The sequence below is a fragment of the Engraulis encrasicolus genome, chromosome 2 (assembly GCF_034702125.1).
Source record: "Engraulis encrasicolus isolate BLACKSEA-1 chromosome 2, IST_EnEncr_1.0, whole genome shotgun sequence".
Taxonomy (NCBI): Eukaryota; Metazoa; Chordata; class Actinopteri; order Clupeiformes; family Engraulidae; genus Engraulis; species Engraulis encrasicolus.
The window spans coordinates 35,214,506-35,235,588 of NC_085858.1; the positions used below are offsets into that span (position 1 = coordinate 35,214,506).

The 21,083-nt window shown below is 44.6% G+C and overlaps 2 protein-coding genes across 7 annotated transcripts in view; one reads left to right on the forward strand and one right to left on the reverse strand.

Annotated features, from left to right (window-relative positions):
• Nucleotides 1-4,075: 4,075 nt before the first annotated feature.
• On the forward strand, nt 4,076-12,089 carry lpar2a (lysophosphatidic acid receptor 2a). 3 transcript variants are annotated; one of them, XM_063187590.1, is made up of 4 exons: nt 4,076-4,313; nt 5,090-5,586; nt 6,039-6,363; nt 10,544-12,089. In XM_063187590.1, the coding sequence occupies exons 2-4, from the start codon at nt 5,179-5,181 to the stop codon at nt 10,870-10,872; spliced, it is 1,062 nt and encodes a 353-aa protein (XP_063043660.1). In that variant the 5' UTR covers nt 4,076-4,313; nt 5,090-5,178; the 3' UTR covers nt 10,873-12,089. The 3 variants fall into 3 exon arrangements, with proteins under 3 accessions (XP_063043660.1, XP_063043668.1, XP_063043676.1); XM_063187598.1 differs by having other exon boundaries at nt 5,117-5,586; XM_063187606.1 differs by having other exon boundaries at nt 5,139-5,586.
• A 1,150-nt stretch (nt 12,090-13,239) lies between these two features.
• The window catches only part of pbx4 (pre-B-cell leukemia transcription factor 4), a 50,297-nt gene continuing 42,453 nt past the window's right edge, over nt 13,240-21,083 (reverse strand). For all 4 annotated transcript variants that reach the window (XM_063187565.1, XM_063187580.1, XM_063187574.1 and 1 more), the window contains 2 exons: nt 18,799-18,885; nt 13,240-17,911 (listed from right to left, as the gene is read on the reverse strand). In XM_063187565.1, the coding sequence (XP_063043635.1) occupies nt 18,842-18,885 (44 nt within the window). In that variant the 3' untranslated portion in view covers nt 13,240-17,911; nt 18,799-18,841. The remainder of the gene's footprint in view (nt 17,912-18,798; nt 18,886-21,083) is intronic.

Sequence of the window (21,083 nt, forward strand, 5' to 3'; positions counted from 1 at the left end):
TAAACATTCTCAAAAAAGCAAAGGGTGTTGAATGTGTGAGATTAATCAAGGTCAGATCTAAATATTGCAATGTGCAATGTGTGAAATAGCCAAATTATGTAAGTGTACACCCCTTAATGTGCCATACCTCTTGTCCTACTATGTACACATGCCATGAACAGGAATATGTGACATTGATCAGCATGTTGATCTGAGTAGTAGGGTGACGATGAATGACCGGGTGATGAAGAAGGCAGAGAATGTGCGCACATCAGTGGCACAGGTGCTGGACAAAATAAAATAACTGAAGTAAATGATAGATGTCCGCAACACTGTTTTACCATTTACTTCAGTTATTTTATTTTGTCTTATTTTACTTTATTTTGTCTACATTTACTTCTGGTGTTGAAGAAGGGCGTGTCCAGGGGCATATGGCCTAACTCCAGTGGGGCGCTACACCACCTCATTACAATCCAGTGCCACATATTCCAAATGACCTGGTCTATTTACCTGTCTAATTCAAACAGGTGATTGGCTGGTTGAACGATTACTGAGTTGAATTTGACAGGTTCATTAAAACCCGGTTGCCCATCAGAGATGGAAAAACTGGACTGACAATGAAAGAAAATGTCTCGCTAAGGTTTTCCTTCTGCTTGTGTGCTCAACACAGGTGATTTCACTAATTTGCCCAACTCACCAAACTGGTTTAGGGATGTGGTAAGTAAGGATCAGCTGGTTCATTGAACTGTCTGGAGCAAAAACTGTGGTAGGAGTTTTACTTTCTGCACCATTATTTTCCCACTTCTGCTCCTCACCATAGATCAGCCAGAGCAGCAGCGGTTCTACCCAATTCAAGGCCCTAGGTGACATATGGAGATGGGGCCCTTTTTCATTTTTGCCATGGCAGGGCTGAGTGGTGGGGCCCCCTCCAGAGGGTATTTTTTGGTGGGGCCTGGGCAATTGCCTAGTCTGCTTATTGGTTAAACCGGCCCTTAGCCAGAGACAGTCAAATCTCATCCGTGACTTCCGTGCAGACAGAGATTTACCAGCACCGCCACTCAATCTGCCACACAGGAGAAGTGAAAGTGATGGAACAATAGTGAAAGTAGCCTACTGTATGGTAGACCAGGTGGCGTGGAAGAGTTTTGCTTGGGTTCAGAGGTTGCCACCTGTGCACTATATTCGATTTACATCACCGTAGAATGGGTGCATGGCTAGCCCATGGCCAGAGGTTGACACCCCATCTTGGTAAAGTAAAACCCTGTCCACATGTTCATGCAGCTGATATACTATGTGGAATAACTAACAGAGGAAATGACCCATGCTGATAGTACACAAAGAGGCGACTGTGCATGGCAAGACTTTTACTTTCTCAATCCAGTTTGTCTGCCTCTGCTTGAGCGTAGGCTAGACACTCAGACTCATAGGCAGCTCTAGGAAGGGGCCAAGGAGGGTCACGTAATGCTGCCAGTCATCCTGGCCTGTCCATGAAAATTGAATAACTGTCCCGTTTTTTGTAATGCACTTCCTCATATTACCCAATTGAAATAAACACATAGATTTAATGGTTTGCATGTGTCAATAGGTGCGCACGCAATCAAGCAGATGTTTTCGTGATCAAAACGAGATCTGCTTGGTCTCAGAAAGGTGGTGTTGAATGCTTGGCAAACAAGATGGACATAAATATCTAACGTGATTTTCCAAGACATGAAAAACGCTGCTTCCAACTTGAAGCAGCGCGTGAACTGCCTCACAAGCACATGGACTACGCTCGCAATTCACGTCAGCTAGATGAATGCCAATCAGGGTAGATTACCAATGGCATGGTGGAGGTCCCATGCCAGAGCAGTTGCTCAGAGCTGACTGCACCGCTGCTTATCAAAAAATGTGTTCCCACGATGACTTAACACCATGTGACATGACTGCGGTGCAGAAGTCACTCCCATATGCCGTGTCCTAGACAGAAATTCTAACCAGGATGCTTCACGTGGCACGCTGGGCATGCTCGCTGCCTAGCAAAAGCAGCATGGTTCATCACGAACGAGCCCAATGTGTCCCAGTCCCCTCAGAAGTGGCAATCCAGGTCACGACCCCTGTAGAATAGCTCCTGGTGCCTGTAATGGACACTGTACTAAACAGCCAATGGTTTAAATATTATTTTGTAATGGAAATTAATTAAAATGTAAGTACAAAGTATAATATTTACCGTCTGTTTTCCATTAAATATGTTCCACTAAAAACACATTGGCCCCACCTTGGGCCCCCAGGCTTTCTAGAACCGCTACTGTAGGCACAACAAGATACTTGCAAAAGAATGTCTTTGTACAAGGAACATCTAGTCCAGGGATGGGCAACTTTCTTGATAAAGAGTGCCAACACTTTTAATCGCCATCATCAGAGGGCCGCATGACCACGCACTTCAACTACGAGAGAAGCTACAAAATCATAAATACATTTATTTTTTCACATTTTATACCCGAATCTTTATTAAACCATGGCATTTTGACATGATGTCCCTGATAAACAGCAAACAAGACAAAATGTTACGTTTTAAAGACAGAGCAAAAGAGCAAAATACGGCAATGCTGGCACACTATTAAATTGGGTTTAGAGAGTGAGTCTAGGGGCCACACTGAGTGAGGAGGCGGGCCACATGTGGCCCCCGGGCCTCCAGTTGCCCATCCCTGATGTAGTCTATGTTATCTTCACATAATGGATGAATCCTCTTGCTGTTGTTCAGCGTTCAGCAAGAGTGAGTCATTTGTTTAGATGGCATCCTCCTGATTCCTTACGCAGTGAAATCTCCTGAGGAATCCAGTCCATAACACTCACTCTTGCCTCAGTCCGCTTCTCTCAGCCCCTCTCTACCGCCCTCTTGTTCTGGATTCATCTATGTAGTTCTGTTTTGAATTGTCGTGGGCTTGCACTTCATTTCTGTAAACACACATCATAGAATTGGTGTTACCATGACAACATGATTTGTTTTTTATTAAACAAGCGAGTGACTTCACCATGTGAGAGTCCATAAAACCAGACGCCATGTGCCTGAGAAAAGAGACAGGATCCCACCCTAACTGTTCATTTCTGGACATTGACACGTATTTGTTTGATAACGTGCCTGTTGTGAACAAGAGAAAATCTCTGTGCGCAGCCTACAGTCATTTGAGATCAATGTCACAATCTTCTCTCGTGACTAAGCCTAAACCAGAGAGGTGCAGATAGGGGTATGGGTGACTAACATAAGTAGAACCTAATAGGTGAAAAACAGGGAGGCTAAAGGAAATTAGGCTACAGTGCCTTGATAAGTTCTTCCTTGTTGTGGTTATTGTTTAACTATCGTAACTACCTACTATTTAAATTTCTGTACAGGGTTTTTTTTTTTTTACCTTGCTTTGGGGTAGGCTTAAGCTTGTGCAAACAGGAAAACAGCTAACCACAGAAACTACTGTAGGCATGCCATCTCAAAGTCCACAAAAGAGGGACTCTGTATGAATAACTTGTGTGTAACTTGTATGAACTTCAAAAATCATTTTCCAATCTTCATAAAACAATGCACTTTAATTGGATGAATACTTTAGAATTTGTAGAATGACCTTTGGGTGTGTTACAACATGATGAAGACTGCAGTATTAAATCTGGCATTGCAAAAAAAGAAAAAAAAGAAAAAAAAAGACTCCCCATGAATTGTAATTATGCACATTGAGGCATTGAGGGAAGACATAGGCGTAACTATTTGAAGTGGCTTCCTGTCATTGTTGGTAAAATTATCAACCCACGTTTCACATAGGGTCAATGTTTCAATGTTTCAATGTGTCAGTGGGTCAATTTTTCAATGTGTCTTAACTTTCCACACATTGGCGGTAATTGCAGATGCAGAAAGCAACTTAAGAAACCCAAACAAACATAAAAAAACAGACTTCATATGCAAAGTTGATTCCCTCCACGTCTTTCAACTTTGATAATGTGGGCAATAAGAACAGTGCACTCTGATGGCACGTGTTGAAAACATTTCCTTGAAGTGAAGGCCACACCAGTTCTTTTTTGTTTAATGAGCATGCGTCATTCCTCTAGGGTCGCGTTGGGCTGTTCGCTGCAGTTGCCTCACAAAGCCGCGGACCTACCCGAAACTGCCTCGAGAGTCGAGACAAGCGCTTGGATAAACCGTTTAGCCTACGCTCTACCTGAACCTAAAATCTAAAAAGCGCACCACGACTAGACTCCGCGTACATATTAATTATCAACCAACCTCGAAATAAGTTGTCTTTACTAAACAACGACGGGTCGTTGAGTTTGGACCTGCCTTTGTATTGCCCAGAAATCCTGTTTTGGTTGAGGTAAGTTTCTCAATGTTTCTACAAACTTAAATGGCGAGAAAGTTGCAGACGTATGTTTGTTATGAAGTTTGTAGAAGTACGTTTGTTAACTTGCTTAAATGATAAAAATTGTGTGTTATGCAGCTTACCTGACCACACTACTAGATATAACCCAAAAATAATGTTGTAGTGTAACATACAAACTGCGCTTTGGCGCCGAAGTAATCCAACCAGATTCATTTTTAGATTTTATTTGTGATGTGCTTGACGGGTATCGCGCGGACTGTCAGTGGGTACCGGTTGACATCCTTGCACAGCCCTGCACTGTCCTTTGTAGCTTATTACTGTTGACGTGAAAAATGGCCATGCCACACAAGAAGACGTTTTGGCCATGCCACACATGTAGAACACTGATGTGTAGAATTTTGGTTACATTTTACATTTGGTTACACAATTCTAGGCTAGTTGCTGGCAACAGTAACATAATGCTCTGGTGTTTGTGATGTGCCTTTCTGTAATTTTTGTGTGTTTTAAAAAAAATGTTTTTTATGTGTTTTATGGAACATTCTGAGTCTGTAATAAAGTTTTCAATTTAAACATATTTGTTCTACAGTACAACCACAATGGGCCTACTATCCACAATGTAGGCATTGAAAAAAACAATAGTGCTGTAAACAGAACGGAAAGGTGTTAATATTCTATTAGGATGCTGAAAGGGTCCTCCTCCAGTCACTATGTGTGGTATTTTTCTAACGTGGATCTTCCAGCCTAACCAGCATTCACATGTCATTACGCAGGGACAGGTGTCTTAACTAAGCCATCAGAGGAATCCTCCACTGTCTGCAGGCTGTAGCCTCCCCCAGCTCCTGACTGTCCTGCCGCAGCAATGCTGCTCGACTGTGAGAACTATGACAAACCCGTGTCCTTCTTCTACAACCAAAGTGGCAAGAACATCACCTCGGACTGGTCGCGGCGAGACTACATCGTGGTGGGCGTGGGGCTGACGGTGTGCCTCATCGTCATCCTCTCCAACCTGCTGGTCATCGCGGCCATCATCAAGAACCGCCGGCTCCACTTCCCCATCTACTACCTCCTGGGCAACATGGCGGCCGCCGACCTGTTCGCCGGGGTCTCCTACCTCAACCTGCTCTTCCACACGGGGCCCTACACCATCGGCCTCACCCAGCACCAGTGGTTCGTCCGCGGGGCCCTGGTGGACATGAGCCTCACCGCCTCGGTGGCCAACCTGCTGGCCGTGGCCGTGGAGAGGCACCAGACCATCTTCACCATGCAGGTGCGTGCATTTATTATTGATCACTTATTGTTACCGGTCCATCACTTCTGTTACCTGCCCTGACAGTCTTGCACTTTATGTCAGTCTGCAAAATGTCTGTCTGTGTATCATGTCTATGTCCTGGCATGGTATAGAGAGAAAATGTAATTTCATTTTCCTTCTATGACTTGTGCATATGGCACAATCGTGATGAAGCAGTGCTGCTTTTGCTAGGTGGTGGGCATGCACACTTTGCCAGTTTGACGCATTGTGGTTAGAATTTTGTAACCACAATGCCTCAAACTGGCAAAGTGTGCATGCCCACTGCCTAGCAAAAGCAGCACTGCTTCATCACGATTGTGCCTATTGTCACTTTCTTCATATGCATAAGTCATACAATTAAAATGAAATTACGTTTTCTCTCTATACCATCACGATTGTGCCTAATATGCGCTGACTTGACTTGATTGCAGCTGCACAGCACCATGACCAAGAGGCGCGTGGTGCTGCTCATCCTGGGCATCTGGGCGGTGGCCATCTTCATGGGCCTGGTGCCCACCATGGGCTGGAACTGCGTGTGCGACCTGTCCACCTGCTCCACCACCGTGCCCCTGTACCAGCGCAGCTTCCTGGTCTTCTGGGCCGTGGTCAACCTGCTGGCCTTCACCGTCATGGTGGCCATGTACACGCGCATCTTCGTCTACGTGCGCCACCGCTTCTACGGCAGGCCCAGCCTGGACGACCAGGTCAAGTACGAGACCGTCATCAGCCTGATGAAGACCGTGGCCATCGTGCTGGGTGAGTGGAGTGGAGTGGAGTTGGGTTGGGTTGAGTGGTAAGGGTTAGGGGTTCTTGAGTGGAGGTGCAAATGCACACCACAAAAGGAGGTGCTGGCAACCAGTAAGACACTTGAAATAAGAGAAGTAGCGCACACTCCTGAGTTGCAGAATTGATCTTTTAATGTGACAACGCTTTGCCGTCCGTCGGCCTTCCTCAGGTCATATTAAAAGATCATTTCTGCAACTCGGGAGTGTGCGGCACTTCTCTCCAATACGAGACCGTCATCAGCCTGATGAAGACCGTGGCCATCGTGCTGGGTGAGTGGAGTGGAGTGGAGTTGGGTTGGGTTGAGTGGTAAGGGTTAGGGGTTCTTGAGTGGAGGTGCAAAATGCACACCAGAAAAGGAGGTACTGGTGGAAAGCAGTGAAACACTTGAAAGGAGACAGAAGTGCCGCACACTCCCGAGTTGCAGAAATTATCTTTTAATCTGACAAAGTTTTGGCCTGTCGGCCTTCCTCAGGCCACGAGAAAGGCCGACAGGCCGAAACGTTGTCACATTAAAAGATAATTTCTGCAACTCGGGAGTGTGCGGCACTTCTCTCTTCTTTCAAGGTTTAGGAGTTTTTACCATTATCCCAACTCGTGTCCTCCTTTGTGCTTGTGGTCTCATGATGACGATGCAAGACATCAGCGAAGAGCGAGGCCCCAAGCACAGGAGGTCGAGGATGGAAGTTAGGATAACGGACTGTACCCTCTGTCAAAGATGTTTAGTTTGGTAACAATGACAAACCATACTACCATGTGTTACCACTGCAGCAAAGTGAGAGGAGGTCTTGTCTCCTAAATGGGTCTGGCTTCCCCATTGAACTCCATTCGTTCTCATATGCTGGGTCTCAAATGGCACACTTGTGCACTTCGGGCACTATGTTTCAGTGCGTAATTAATATGCCATACGCACTGAAACGTGAACACTGAAATGCACAAGTGCACTATTTGAGATCCAGCACTAGTCTCCCAAAGGGCCATGGCTGCCATAGGATTGCAGTTTAGATTGCAGTTTTGTGTCATGTTGATTCCGGACAATGCTCCTTATTAACTGTCTCTACCTTATCAATCTTATCTGGTTAGGTTAGGTTTCGTTATAAGTCGCCACCACAGTGAAATTTGTCTTGTTGACAGGTTGGTTACAGTACTATAAAAACAACTGCCACAGACAGTACAGACAAAGTGACATACAGTCCCTACATTGCCGATAAAAAACATACAAAAGACAAAGGCAGAGGTGAAGGCACAGACATTAAGACACACACTAACACACTGGCCCTGGCCCATTTAATACATAGAATGGCCGCCTGCCTGCCTTCCTGCCTGGCTGGCGAGTTTAGTGGCTGCCTGCTTGGCAGAGAGGTTGGGTGGTGAAAGTCCACGGGCTCTTTTTTTCCTTATTGCCCTCTGTACTAAAGTTGACATGGAGCCCAATTTGGAGTCATCACTTTGTTTTTCTTTCGGTATTCTGTAGACAACTCTGTATGCATAAAGCCACAGTGTGTAGTGTGCACACACAACACAACCCTAGCAAGTGTGAGTTAGTGTGAGCACTATGTGGGTAAGGATGTCCTACAACAGTGAACATGTCAGGGTAAACAGGAAGAGCAGACAGCAGAGAGAGAGACAGACTGGTGCCTTTAGGTGCAGACAAAACATTTAAAATGGTGGCTGTTTTCTGTAAGCAAGATCAGCCTTGCCCAGCATGGGTCGTTATCTTCTGCCTTACGCAACCACAACATATTTGTGCTGTTGATTGTACCTTAGTTAAAAGCTTGGGATTCTTCTAGGATGTTTTACTGCCTATCTTGTTTGGCAGACAGTCAAGTTTAGAGTACCAGTGTAGCCACAACAGCAAAAGCAACAACAAAAATTTGCTTGCTTGCCTTGTTACTGTAGATGTGTGAATGAAACTCCCTCTGGACTGCTTTTAAGCAAACCTTTTAGTCTTCCTTGTTGTGCAGACGTAAATTCAAACGTGAGCGGATGGATGTCGACAGACAGCAAAGTTGGCAGACCAGTTTAGAGTTGTTGACGCTTCCTCTGTTTCTCAACTTCCCGTCTGTCTGCGGTGAGCTCTTAGGTCTCACCTGCTCTGCTGCCTGTCTTGAGTTGCCTCATTTACTTGTCTGACTGACACCACGTCCTCACGTTTTGGACCAAGGTCAAACAAATGCGTTAGAGGTCACATGTTAAATGTGTGCTGATGACGACCATCCACAAATTTGATCTTTTCTTGATTATTTGTAAAGTGCACATTTAAAAAAAAAAAGAAACTAGAAAGTGAACGTTGTGGTAAATAAATACATATGAAAAAGAGAACAGTTTTGAATGAGCAGCATGCATTCTGGAAATAAACTACTCAAATTATTGTACTCGAGTCTAGTAGTTTCGTAGGGCCTCGTTGTGTCTAACGATTACCCTTCTGGAGGATTATATATAAGCTTTTGTATGGATATTAGATGCTGCCTCTCAACATTTTTTGTTGTTGTGTGGGCCTACAAATCTACAAATAAGAGGAGCCTCAAACCTCCATTCTCCAATCAACAAAAAGCCAGAGAGCTTTGATATTGGGAGGTTTATCCCTTCCTCTGCGCTAACATGTCACGCTAAGTCACTATTCTGGAAGTGCCCCCTGGTGACCCCACAAAGTTACACTTAACGCTGACGTCATATACATAAATGTGTCAAAACAATGTCTTGACACAGTCATAGATGAGTCATAAACATTGTCCATGTCAAACCAAGGGTGCCGGAACGAGTTTTAAAGTGGTGGTGCATTTGAAGAGCTCTTTTCCAAAATGAGATATATCCGTTTTACAGAATGTTGGGAAATTGACATTTTTGTATTGGGCATTCCATTGAATTGCATAGCAAAATGCATTTTTATAGAGGTTTTAAAGTATGTTCTCAAAATATTTGAATGGCAAGAATTCACACATGGATGATCGGACATATTAACATCCAAACCCAATATTAAAATGCAAAAAGTCGAAAATGGTGGATATAGCGTTTTGGAAAAGAGCTCACTTTTTTTTTTCGTCATCATTCTTTATTTCCTTACAATGTTACTGCGGCTGCACTCCACTCATTTGTCTGCAGCAAAAGTTGAGAGCCTCCTTTAGGCAGCCCAAAAGTGGGAATGCAAGTGCACCACTGCATCCCCCTTTCCGGCACCTATGTGTCCAATGTTTGTGTCATGAAAAGTTAACATTGTTAGGGTTTTCTTTACCATAACCGAATGCCAATAGTCATAAAATGTTTACGACACGTCCATGACTGTTACGCCACTATAACGTCATATGACGCCGGCGTCAAGTAAAGTGCTACCTTTCACTCACGGCTAGAAATTAATCTTATTCATCACCAGCCAAAATGGCTAGTAGATGTGAATCTTACTAGCCAAACACGCTCTCACTAATGGGTCAAGGGCTATAAAGTTGTTTTTTTTCTACCAGCCAAACTGAAATTTCACCAGCATTTGGCCGGTTGGCTGGTGTTAATTTAGAGCCCTGCTTTCACTACACCAAAACTCTTAGGCTGCGTCTCAAATCACGCACTTGTGCACTTCGGGCACTGTTTTTCAGTGCCTAGGGCGCTCTCGCTGAAAATTTCAGTTGAGGCAGTGCACTGAAAGTGCCGGGATGATCAATGGCGGAAAAATGCAGTGCCTGAATGATGGACACTGCACGCACTAAACGGCGGCCATGTTGACAATGACACGGAGGAAATGAGGCATTCAGTTCAATAGAAGAGTTTGGTCAACAGTCTCCTAATTCTGTAAGTAATGTTGATGGGACACCAACCTTTTCATGCCAACCAAAGTATTTCATGTGTGATTGTTGTCCTTTGGGGTGAAGGAAATGGAAATTCAAGCTCCAGACACTGTGCATTGTAAACAGTAGCCAACTGATATTTTGGCATGCTAATGCCATGCTCAGGCGTCACTTCCAGCAAGGGCACAGTGCATAGTGCTCAAATTTTTCCACGACACTATGCACTGAAGACCTCAGTGCACTGTGTGCACTGTGCACTGACCGTCAGTGCACTGACACAAGTGCGTGATTTGAGACATAGCCTTAGTGTGTGTTTCTCCTGCAGGTGCGTTTGTGTTCTGCACTAAAACTCCTATTGTGTGTTTCTCCCCCTGCAGGTGCGTTTGTGTTCTGCTGGACCCCTGGCCTGGTGATCCTGCTGCTGGACGGTCTGGACTGCAAGGGCTGCCAGGTGCTGCACTACGAGAAGTACTGCCTGGCCCTGGCCGAGTGCAACTCCCTGGTGAACCCCATCATCTACTCCTACCGCGACGAGGACATGCGGAGGGCCTTCAAGGAGATCCTCTGCTTCCTGTGCAACAAGAGCTGTGGCCAGCAGGGGGAGCCGGCGCCCCTCGAGCTGAGCAGGAACGGAGACAGCACCAGGTCCAAAAACAGCTCCATCAGGCGCCCCCTGTTCTCATCCAGCAGCACCTCGCATGGCTGATGATGACAGCTGGCTGCTCACCATTAGTTACTGTGTGTTGCTAAAACAGTACTTGTATTTGGGATTTAGTTTTCCAACTTCTGGGAAAGACCTAGACCAGTCCCTCAAAAGTGTTCATTTTACGAAGAGGTGCCCCCCCATCCCATTTAAAAAGTCAGGCATTTCAACGGTTATTTTACTGTAATAGAAGGCAAGATTGTGTCATTTGCATCTCCATCTGTTGTCAAAAAAAAAAATTGCACATTGCAACATTGCACTGGTAGCTCTGCAGTATGAAGTTGTCTCAGGGAAGATGGGCAAGGGGGAGTGCAATACTCACGTCACGCTCAAGCGTCCACCATATTTACACCTCAGCTCTGCTCAGAGTACGTACGAATGGCCCCTCTCTCAGTGTGCTGAAACACTGTGAGCTGGCCGAGGTGGGGATTGGGGGGCCGGTACATAATAGAGGCCACCAATGGTGTAGGTTTGGTTTGGAAAGTGGTGGGGAAAAATTGTCGGGGCTTAATATTTTCACATTATATTTCTTACAAAGTGGTAGGGACACTTCAAGATAATCTCAGAAGTGGTATGGACATGTCCCCACCATCCACCCCATAAACCACGCCCATAGAGGCCACAGAGCTATGCGATGCAAGTGGCTATATTATGGATGCAGAGGCAGGTGATCAGAAGGGGGTGATGGAGGTGGGCGATGCGGGCGCCCCATCTGTGCCAGCTGTCCCATCATGCCCCAGCTGGTCTGGGGACTAAACCAGTGGATGCTCAATCCTGCAAGCTATTGCAAGCATCCAAGGACTGCATTGCAAAGGACTTAGGTGAGAACTTTCTGACATCGGTCCAGTTTTCAACTGTGAATGTTGTGCATAACTGTGTTATATGGACACTGGTTGTTATGAATATCATGATGTAATTAGTATGCTTAGTTCTTGTCTTGTTTTTTTGCTTAATAGATTTAATAATTGTTCACATTTAACAGTATTTATCTTAAGTCTGCATACTAACAAGCTGGGCTCTAAATTAACCTTTCATCACCAGCCAAAATGGCCAACCCAAAAACACAATCCCTAATGGGTCAAAATGTAGTAAGTTGGTCTTTACTACCAGCCAAACAAAAATTTCACCAGCATTTGGCCGGTCGGCTGGTGCTGATCATAAGCCCTGCTAACATGTGAAGTATTTCATGTTAAGAGTTTTGCCAATGGGGTATAATTATATACCAAGTATTGTTATTGCATCAGCTTCATCAAAAATATATGTTTGTATTTTCTGAATCAGCGTATGAAAGTCTATTTCTCTGTGGGGATCAACTGGAAACACAATGTAACTACGCTGGAAATGTTGAACCTTTGCTGACACATAATGATCAATGAGATGGAGTTTCAAGTCATAGCTCTTTTTTTTTTAAAAAGTAAGAAAAAAAAAGCATTTCCTCGGTGCACTTATCATGACTTACAGTTAAGATGCGACAGACAGGAAAGTGGGCAGAGAGACACAGGGCAAGACCGGGGAATGACTCAGATTATCCATGCTCTGATGTGGTGCCATTGTGTGCAGGGGTAACCGAAATTTTCAGAACCGATAGTGCTCCGAAGTGCTGTCGGAACCGGTGTGTGGAGGCCTAATGCTCCATACCTAAAGAGTCTTTCTAGCCTGACAAGCCAAACTAAATGTGAGATTGAATGTGAATATTTACCCTGACCCCGATGAATGACACATCAGAAGATTGTTTATGGAAACAACTCGTTGTTTTTCCAAGCGGTGTCCCAGTGTTTGTAAACACGATGTTATGAGGACGGGCAAGACACTGGCAGCCAACCATGTGAGCTATTTTTTTTGACCGACAGCGGTTTCCAACAATCAGAGGTTGAGTTGTGCGCAAATAGGTTTGCGCTGTCAGGTTAAAACAAATATTTAGAAACCATGTATTGGCCAGCGCTCTGTCATCACTCCCTCAAAACCCTGTCCTCTTTTGCATCCAAAGAGTCAAAACAAGTCTCCCGCATTGTGATTGTTCTGCCAGATTCAGGGCATTGGGGCATTGTCCGAGGCTAGAACCACTCGCAGGCAAAAATAATTTTGGCCGCCGTCGGGTACTAGGCCATCAAGTCATAGCTCTTGTTTGATTAAAAAAATAATAATAATAAATCCTCCGTGCACTTATCATGACTTACAGTTCAGATGCGACAGGAAAGAGGGCAGACAGAGACACAGGGCAAAACCGGGGAATGACCCAGGTCATACCCAAACCCCATGTGTACAAGTGGTCTAAGCAGTACGCCACAAAACACCTCCAATTCATAGCTCTTTAAAGAAGATATTCGGACAGTTCCCGGGCCTTTTAGCTGACATAAAAACAATGCAAAGTTCTTTATACATTTTTTTTATTTTTTTTTGTAAGTCACAATAGCATAGTTGTAGTGACTAAAGGTCATTGTTCCCATTAAAACAAGCAAATAAACATCCCCAAAATAAACACCCCAAAATGATAAAAAGCACACTAGATTATTTTATTAATTTTTTTGTATTTCTAATAAGGAACACTACAATTCTCATATTTTTCTCTTACTAGAACAGTTCTAAAGTTGAGGTATAAAAGGATTTTACAGACTGACCAGTCTGAAAACAGAGGGATTTATATACAAGAGAAATGGAAAGAGAGAGAGGTAGAGAAGAAAAAGAATGGGGTGAATAAAGCAGAAAGATGAATGAAAGGAGGGAGGAGACACTAAAAGTCTAATAAAAAAATCAAAAGTGTATAAAAAATGCTATTGATGCAGTTCTGATTTGGTGCAGGGGAAGCCACTTTAGCAGTGCAGAGACTGAATCGCTATGGTGAAGAGTAGGCAAGGTGGCTAACACAGGCTCAGTAACCATAGTAACCATAGTACAGGTACCTTTAAAAACAAACAAAAATCTGTATCCATTTGTCGTTACTCAAAGCTAAGCATAGACATGATGTATATGAATAAGCACAAACACGTAAAAAAGATAAAAAGGAAAAAAAAACATCTATGTTAAATATGAGTGATACAACCTTAGTTATGTCTAGGTTTCTTTTTAAAGACCGAGTATAAAGAAGAAAGCTATTCTCTGTGCCTGACCTGTAGAAGTCAATTGATCAGCTACATTCTGCAGAGAATGACTGCGCCATTTAGGGCTTCTGCCTGCGGAGAAAGTATTGCTACAGTGCACATTTATGTTAAAACTGTTTTATGGGGACGAACACAAGGACAAATGCCTAATCTGTATGTTAAGAAGTGTTTCTCACTGCACCAAACTCAAACTTGGTTTCCACAAAAAACACACTAAATAAGCAAAATAAAATCACTCCAAATCCACAGTCAAACTTAAAAAAAATTAAAACGTTGCTCTACCACATATGCAGAGTAAAGGCAAAACAAACGAGGCAACTCAAAAAGAAGGGAAAAAAGGAGAAAAAAAGACTCTTTATATAAAAAGATATATGTTGAAACATTCCACAATCTGTACAGTGACATCCACAGACAACTGGTAGAAAACAAAGAAAAAAATTATAATTTGGTGTAGTAACAGCCTTACTTGTAAAAGACAGCCATATGAAACGCTTCTAAGTAACAGTTAAGAACAGAGGACACTAAAATCTGGCTAATACTTTGAAAAGCGCATCAGAGTTTGGTCAGTTAATGAACAGAACTCCAATAAAAGCATTTCGGTGTCCTTTGCCATATGTAGAATTTGTCATTTTATATATCAAAACACTCTGATTCTACCATGACTTTTCTTTTTTTAATATGTTGTTAACAAAAAAAGTTAAGAGAAAATAAAAAATATGGAAAATGTGTTTCTGTATAGGCTCTAGTTTTGAATCGTCACACACCCGGTGCTGTTCTTTTTGGTTCATTTTCAAAGGAGAGAGAGAGAGAGAGAGAGAGAGAGAGAGAGTGCAAGAGAGAGAGAGAAAAAGCCCTTGTATGAGTGGCCTAGATAACAGACAAAGAGTGGAGTTCCCGCCATGGGGGTCATCTGTGAGAACTAGAGCGACAGCGCTGCCTTTCTTGTGGAATGGGTGCTGCCATTGCACACGTGATACAATCAAAACTCAAAAGCACTCCAAGGGGTGCCAGGTGACCAGGTGATGATCTTTCCCCCCACCTCTCCATCCCGCCCCCCCCAGACCGCCCACAACAGCACACACTGCCCACACCTTTCATACGCCTAAAGAAAAGTACGCCAAGATCCAACGCCACACACACACACGCGCTCTCACACACACATACACACAACCAAAAGAACACAAATACACCAATGCAAAACTGACTCACTTCCTCCTGCCCCCCCCAGCTGTAACTCTTCAGACCAACACGCAGCAGTTTTGTCACCATAATTACATATTTGAAGACTTTTTTTTTTTTGGTTTGGAACAACAGGTACAGGTAACAACTGTAGCTGGTCATTAGGGGGGTGGAGAGGGGAGGGCCAATATTTGACAGCTACCTGTTAAACCTAAACAGAAACCATTGGAAAAAGCAAAATTAGCATGAACAGAAACACCAGCTAGCAGGACTTGAGCTCCAATAGTTTTGTGTACGGTATGCATGATTTTTTTTCTCCTTTTTGGTCTGTCATTAGTACCCTCTCAAAAAAGACAAAGAAAAACAACATTTGACAACTTTCAAAGAAGTGGTAAACGGACAGACAGACGGACAGACCGACCAACAAACAAACAAGAGCAGGTAAGTAAACTGATGTAGATGTGCAGGTCCAATGAACACCACAAACACAGACATCTACATGCATGGAAGACAATTACACGTAGCATTTTTCTGGTTTTTAAAGAAACCATTCCCCATTCAATCTCCCACATACATCCCCACCCCCTTTTTTCTAACAACAGCTATTCCACTCTACAATGTACTTCTTTTTGTATTTGGTGGCTGGGGCATTACTCCGAATAAAAATAAAAAACATTTGACTACATTTATTTTTAATAAGGGAAAACAAAACTGAAATCCATGTATTACAAAAACAGTTTTAAAACGAAAGTGACCAGGGAGGCTGTGGAGTGTGTATGCGTGTGTGTGTGTGTGTGTGTGTGTGCGTGCGTGCGTGTGTGTATGAGAGTGCGCGTGTGCGTGTGTGTATTACAAACACAGAAATCCACTTCGATAGAAATGGAACGTTGTCTTTTCCCAGCCTCTGTTCTACACAGTACTGTCCTGTCTCAAAGGCCCTGTAGTAGTAGTGGGGGCATCAAAAACTCACTTTCTGCTGTGACCAAAACAGGCAACAACCGTTTTCCTCTGAACCTGTGTCCTATGGGAGCGATCCACTTGCTGAAAAGAAAAATCTCTTGTGCTTAACACGTTTCCATTATTTGTTTGAAATGGGTGCATGTATTTGTTTGTGTGCGAGTGTGTGTGTGAGACTGTGTTGCAAGTGTCCATATACAAGCGTAATAGAAAAGTACTTTAAACAACCTTAGTACAATACTATAAGGTTCTTCTCGCTTATTATGTGATAATAGTGCTACGTTGACCTTTTCCCCCACATTTTGAATCTTTTCAAACTTTTTTCTTTTTTTTTCAAATTTAAAGAGGAACGGACTTGCAACAAGCAGAACAGAATGACAGGAGGATAAAGATCTTGCATGGGTGTGTGTGGTTCAGTTCACAGATGCCTTGAGGTTGTCGTCTTTTTAGAAACGGAAGAGGGCTAGGGGCTGACCACTGTTGAAGAACAGCACTTTGGTACAAGCGTGGTGGTAGTTTCTGCGGTGGTGGTGGTAGTGGTGACTGTGTTGGTTGGCGGGGGTGATGATGATGATGATGGATGATGATGATGATGGAGTAAGGCTGGAGAGCCGTTGAAGGAACCCAGGAAGGAAGGGAGGGATGGAGAGAGGCATACGGAGAAGGAGGTCTGGTTGAAGGAAGAGTTGGACCAGTCCTCCCCCCACCGCTGGGGGTTAAAGGAAGGGCGTCTGTAATACTCAGCCACCTTGCTGAGGTTCACCCTCCAAGTTAAGTCCACAAAAACAAGTCCGCAGAGGGTGACATCTTGTTTGTACATTTGTGAAGGTGTATAATGCGAACATATGTATGTGTATGTGTATGTGTATGTGTATGTGTCAGGTTTGTGTGTTTGTATGCATGTGCGTGTTTGGGGGTAGTGGGGAGGTGATGAGCGAGTCCGTTTGTCTCGGGTCAGTGTGGATCCGCTCACATCAAAGGCTGTCTGTCTGTCTCGTTACATGACTTCATGTTTTGTGTTGCGCTTTGTGCAGCGTGTAGTTGTTTGGCTCACAGCACAGAGCCTCTTTCTTTTTGTTGTTGTTGTTGTTGTTGTTGTTGTTGTTGTCCTGTCCGCATCTCTCCTGCGTGGGTGGTAGAGGTGTGTGTGTGTACAGGTCGTGGTGATGATGGTAGTCCAGCACTACTGTGACCTCTGCCCTCCAGCAGGGCAGTGAAGGGCAGTCCAGTCCTGTCCTGTCTGGTTTTTGTGTGTGTCTGACGTGTTCCTGCCTCCCCCTCTCCTACAGCCCCACAGGAGCGGAGTGGAGCGGGCGCTGAGTGTTTTTTTTGTGTGCTTTCCACCCCCCCTCCCATCATGCCTGGCCCCAGCACGGCCCAGTGGAGTGGCCCACAGGGAGGTAGGCTCATGGGTAGTAGTGTCATCGATTTTCAGGGTTTTTTGTTTTCAGGGAGCTGGGGGTGGTAGGGGTACTTAAAGCAGGGAAGTCGTGGCAGTCGACGAATGGTGTGGAAGAATGCCCCATGTCAGGACTGCGGAGCTGAGAGGGAGGATGGGGAGTCGGCCGGGTACAGTCTCTGCGTGAGGGAGTGTGTGTGTGTGTGTGTCGGTTGGTGCGTCTGCGTGCAAGAGAGCAAGTGTGTGTGTCTGTGTGTGTGTGAGCGAGAGCGCGAGAATTTGAGAGCCGTTGGGGGGGCCAAGGAGTGTTTTTGTCTTAGTTGGAGGTGTCTGAATGGATGCTGCCGGGTGGGCCGGGTGGGGAGGTGACTGAGGGGGGGTTGGTGGTGTCCTGCCAGCTGTTGTTAGCCTGCAGGAGAAGAGAAGAGTGGAGCACACACACACACACACACACACACACAATTCAGTACCACTGCACCATCTGCACACAAAAATAATAATAACCAGAGGACAACCAGAGGGCACATAGTAACAAAAGTACAAATGTACACGAACAATATTAAATTATGACGAAAAACATGAAAGTGGGTTCGGTAAGGTCTGTATGTGACGCGAGTTTCACTTTCAATATATCAACATTTCCTGCCAGTGAAGTGTTTGCACACCCATTTCAAACAGGATGTTTTCCACAGTCAAAGTTTGCCAACTGATACGATGGATAAGATAAGAAGTACTGGGGGAGGTACAGTGTGTGTGTGTCTGTGTGTGTGTCTGTGTGTGTGTGTGTCTGTGTGTGTGTCTGTGTGTGTGTCTGTGTGTCTGTGTCTGTGTCTGTGTCTGTGTCTGTGTCTGTAGTTCAGTGCATGCACATGCATGTTTGGAGGGAGTGTTTACATAATGTCTGTATGCATGGGAATATTTACGGTGTGTTTGGGCATGTATAATCGTGTGTTTATGTAGGTATGTTTAGCTAATGTAGGGATCAGTGTGTGTATGTTGAAGTTTCGCATGTGTGCATCTGTGTGTGTTTATATAAATCTCTGTAGTAGTAGGATGGATTCATATCTAAATGTACTTGATGAACATGTACAGATGAACATGCCCCTCACTCTGTCCAGGAATAAACGTGGCTGTGTGTACTGATGAATGTGTGACGTGTGCACTGCGTGTGTGTGTGTGTGCGCAATGTGTGTCCACTCACGTCCAAGCTGTGTGGGGTAAAAAGACCTGCACTGTGTGTGTGTGTGTGTGTGTGTGTGTGTGTGTGTGCGCGTGCACATGCGTATGTCCACTCACGTCCAGGCTGTGTGGGGTAAAAAGACCTGCTCCTGACAGCTCCTCATAGCCGACCGTCAGGTGTGTAGCACGGTGCAGGGTATCCACCTGTGCCAAGGGGAATACGCTTTAGTCAAGGCAGACACAACACACACCATAGAGCACACACACTGCATTCATTCATTCATTTGTTCATTCACACAAACATTTGAAAATTATAGATGAAGCACAACACTGCTTCTATAATTTTCAAGTGACTTCCATTGAGATAGCTGCACCTGCAAACATAGATTCAATGTGTGCAGGCCACCCTGTCCATTCACACAAACATGACAGACGTAACACTGTCGTCACAGTGGAACAGTATGGAAAACGAGAACATTTATTTTATGCATTTCGGCTCCCCCGAACACATCGTCCTGAACCAAACCAGGCAGCCTCGTTAAGCCACAGAGCTAATATTGAATGCACATTCTCTAAATAGTAGTAGTAGTACAGGGGCAGTCATGGGTAAGCGGTTAGGGCGTCAGACTTGCATCCCAAAGGTTGCCGGTTCGACTCCCGACCCGCCAGGTTGGTGGGGGGAGTAATCAACCAGTGCTCTCCCCCATCCTCCTCCATGACTGAGGTGCCCTGAGCATGGTACCGTCCCACCGCACTGCTCCCCATGGGGCGCCACTGAGGGCTGCCCCCTTGCACGGGTGAGGCATAAATGCAATTTCGTTGTGTGCAGTGCGGAGTTCACTTGTGTGCTGTGGAGTGCTGTGTCACAATGACAATGGGAGTTGGAGTTTCCCAATTGGCTTTCTAAATAGCTAAACAATCTGCTCGGTATTTCCATCGCTCGTGTGTTCGTGGCACAAAAAAGGCAACGTCAGCATTCATGCAGGGACCACAATGAACAGGGTTCCCACTCTAATTCAGATATAAAATGCCATGATTTTCCATGACTGCATGCAACATGGTAAAATTCCATGACTGGAAAAGCTTTTATGAAATTCCATGATATTCCAGAAACTGAGCCGTGGGAATCCTGAATGACGTGCTCCTAGCATTGAATAGAACAGTCCTTAGGTCTGCTTAGGTCTGCCTAAAGGGGGATTTCACCCCTCTCCCCCTTGCAATAATAGAACCCGGAAACAATGGGCCAATGGAACCTCTCTCTCTCTACTCTCTCTAACTACACTTTCTGTATAACATATCCAGGATGAATGAGAATATTTAGAAACATACTCTGCACTATTGTGTTAGTCCATCTTTAGCTACCTCGCTGGTATGGAAAGTTACAAGCAATTACATTTCACCTCCCACATTATTTTTTGTGCAAACTGATGATGCAATTGCATTCAGCTGTGCGAAATGAGGTTTCACTGTGTTTATGACCAAAACCCACTGGAGGTTTTGCTGATCTAACCACAGTTATGTGGTTACTTGCAATCTGACAAAGCAAAACAGATGTATTGCTCTGTGTAAAAGGTCGTACACCTATAACCTGCAAGTCTACAACCTACAAACAAGTTCATGTCCATCTCATGCACTGACGTAGATAGAAGTCAACAATTATATGTAACACCAGCACTTTGAATCCGTCTCTTCTAAGATGCAAAAACAAGATAGGGCATCTAAATTACATCAAGAGGAGGAAACTAAGATGAAAGATAAGAAACCAAAAACACGATTGCAGCCTCTTGCTTTTCAATTTATGTATTTCAAAGGTCTTTTCAAAACAAATAGTCTTGGTGTGTGTGAGTGAGAGAGAGAGAGAGAGAGAGAGAGAGAGAGAGAGAGAGAGAGAGAGTGTGTGTGTGTGTGTGTGTCCTAATACTGAAAAAAAGACCATGTTGTAGATCACTGGTCAAATGGAGAGGGCACTCCACTGCCTATCCAGCTACACTCTCATCATAAGCATTCTTCACGGCCGGGTCGTGCGTAATCTTCACCAACCAACGCTGCCAAGAGGGTGAAAGTAAAAGCCTTTACGGCTGAAACATCCACCATTCGTCTGTGTTAACAACTGCTGGTGGTCTTCATTCATATTTCGCCCTCTAAACAAATGATTGCTCTGCTGTCACCGGCTAATCCATCTAATTTAAAAAGGTGAAACCACAGGACACACTCACACACACACAGCCAGTGAGCCTGTGTGTGTCTCTCTCTCTCTCTAAGTGTGGTGCGCGGTGCAGTGCGAAATTCTCTCCTCTCTGTCTGGAGTTGGCAGTGGCGGTTGAAGGCACCATAAATCTCGTCTGGATTTCAATAGTGGTGTGTCGGCCCCGTCCCATTCTCCCGCTCCCAGCAGGGCCAGA

Bases quoted from the DNA above. Each gene is read 5' to 3' on its own strand.
- lpar2a (XM_063187590.1), top strand. From the start codon at position 5,179: ATGCTGCTCGACTGTGAGAACTATGACAAACCCGTGTCCTTCTTCTAC. The intron at 5,587-6,038 runs GTGCGTGCATTT...ACTTGATTGCAG, and splicing joins AGACCATCTTCACCATGCAG to CTGCACAGCACCATGACCAA. The intron at 6,364-10,543 runs GTGAGTGGAGTG...CTCCCCCTGCAG, and splicing joins GACCGTGGCCATCGTGCTGG to GTGCGTTTGTGTTCTGCTGG.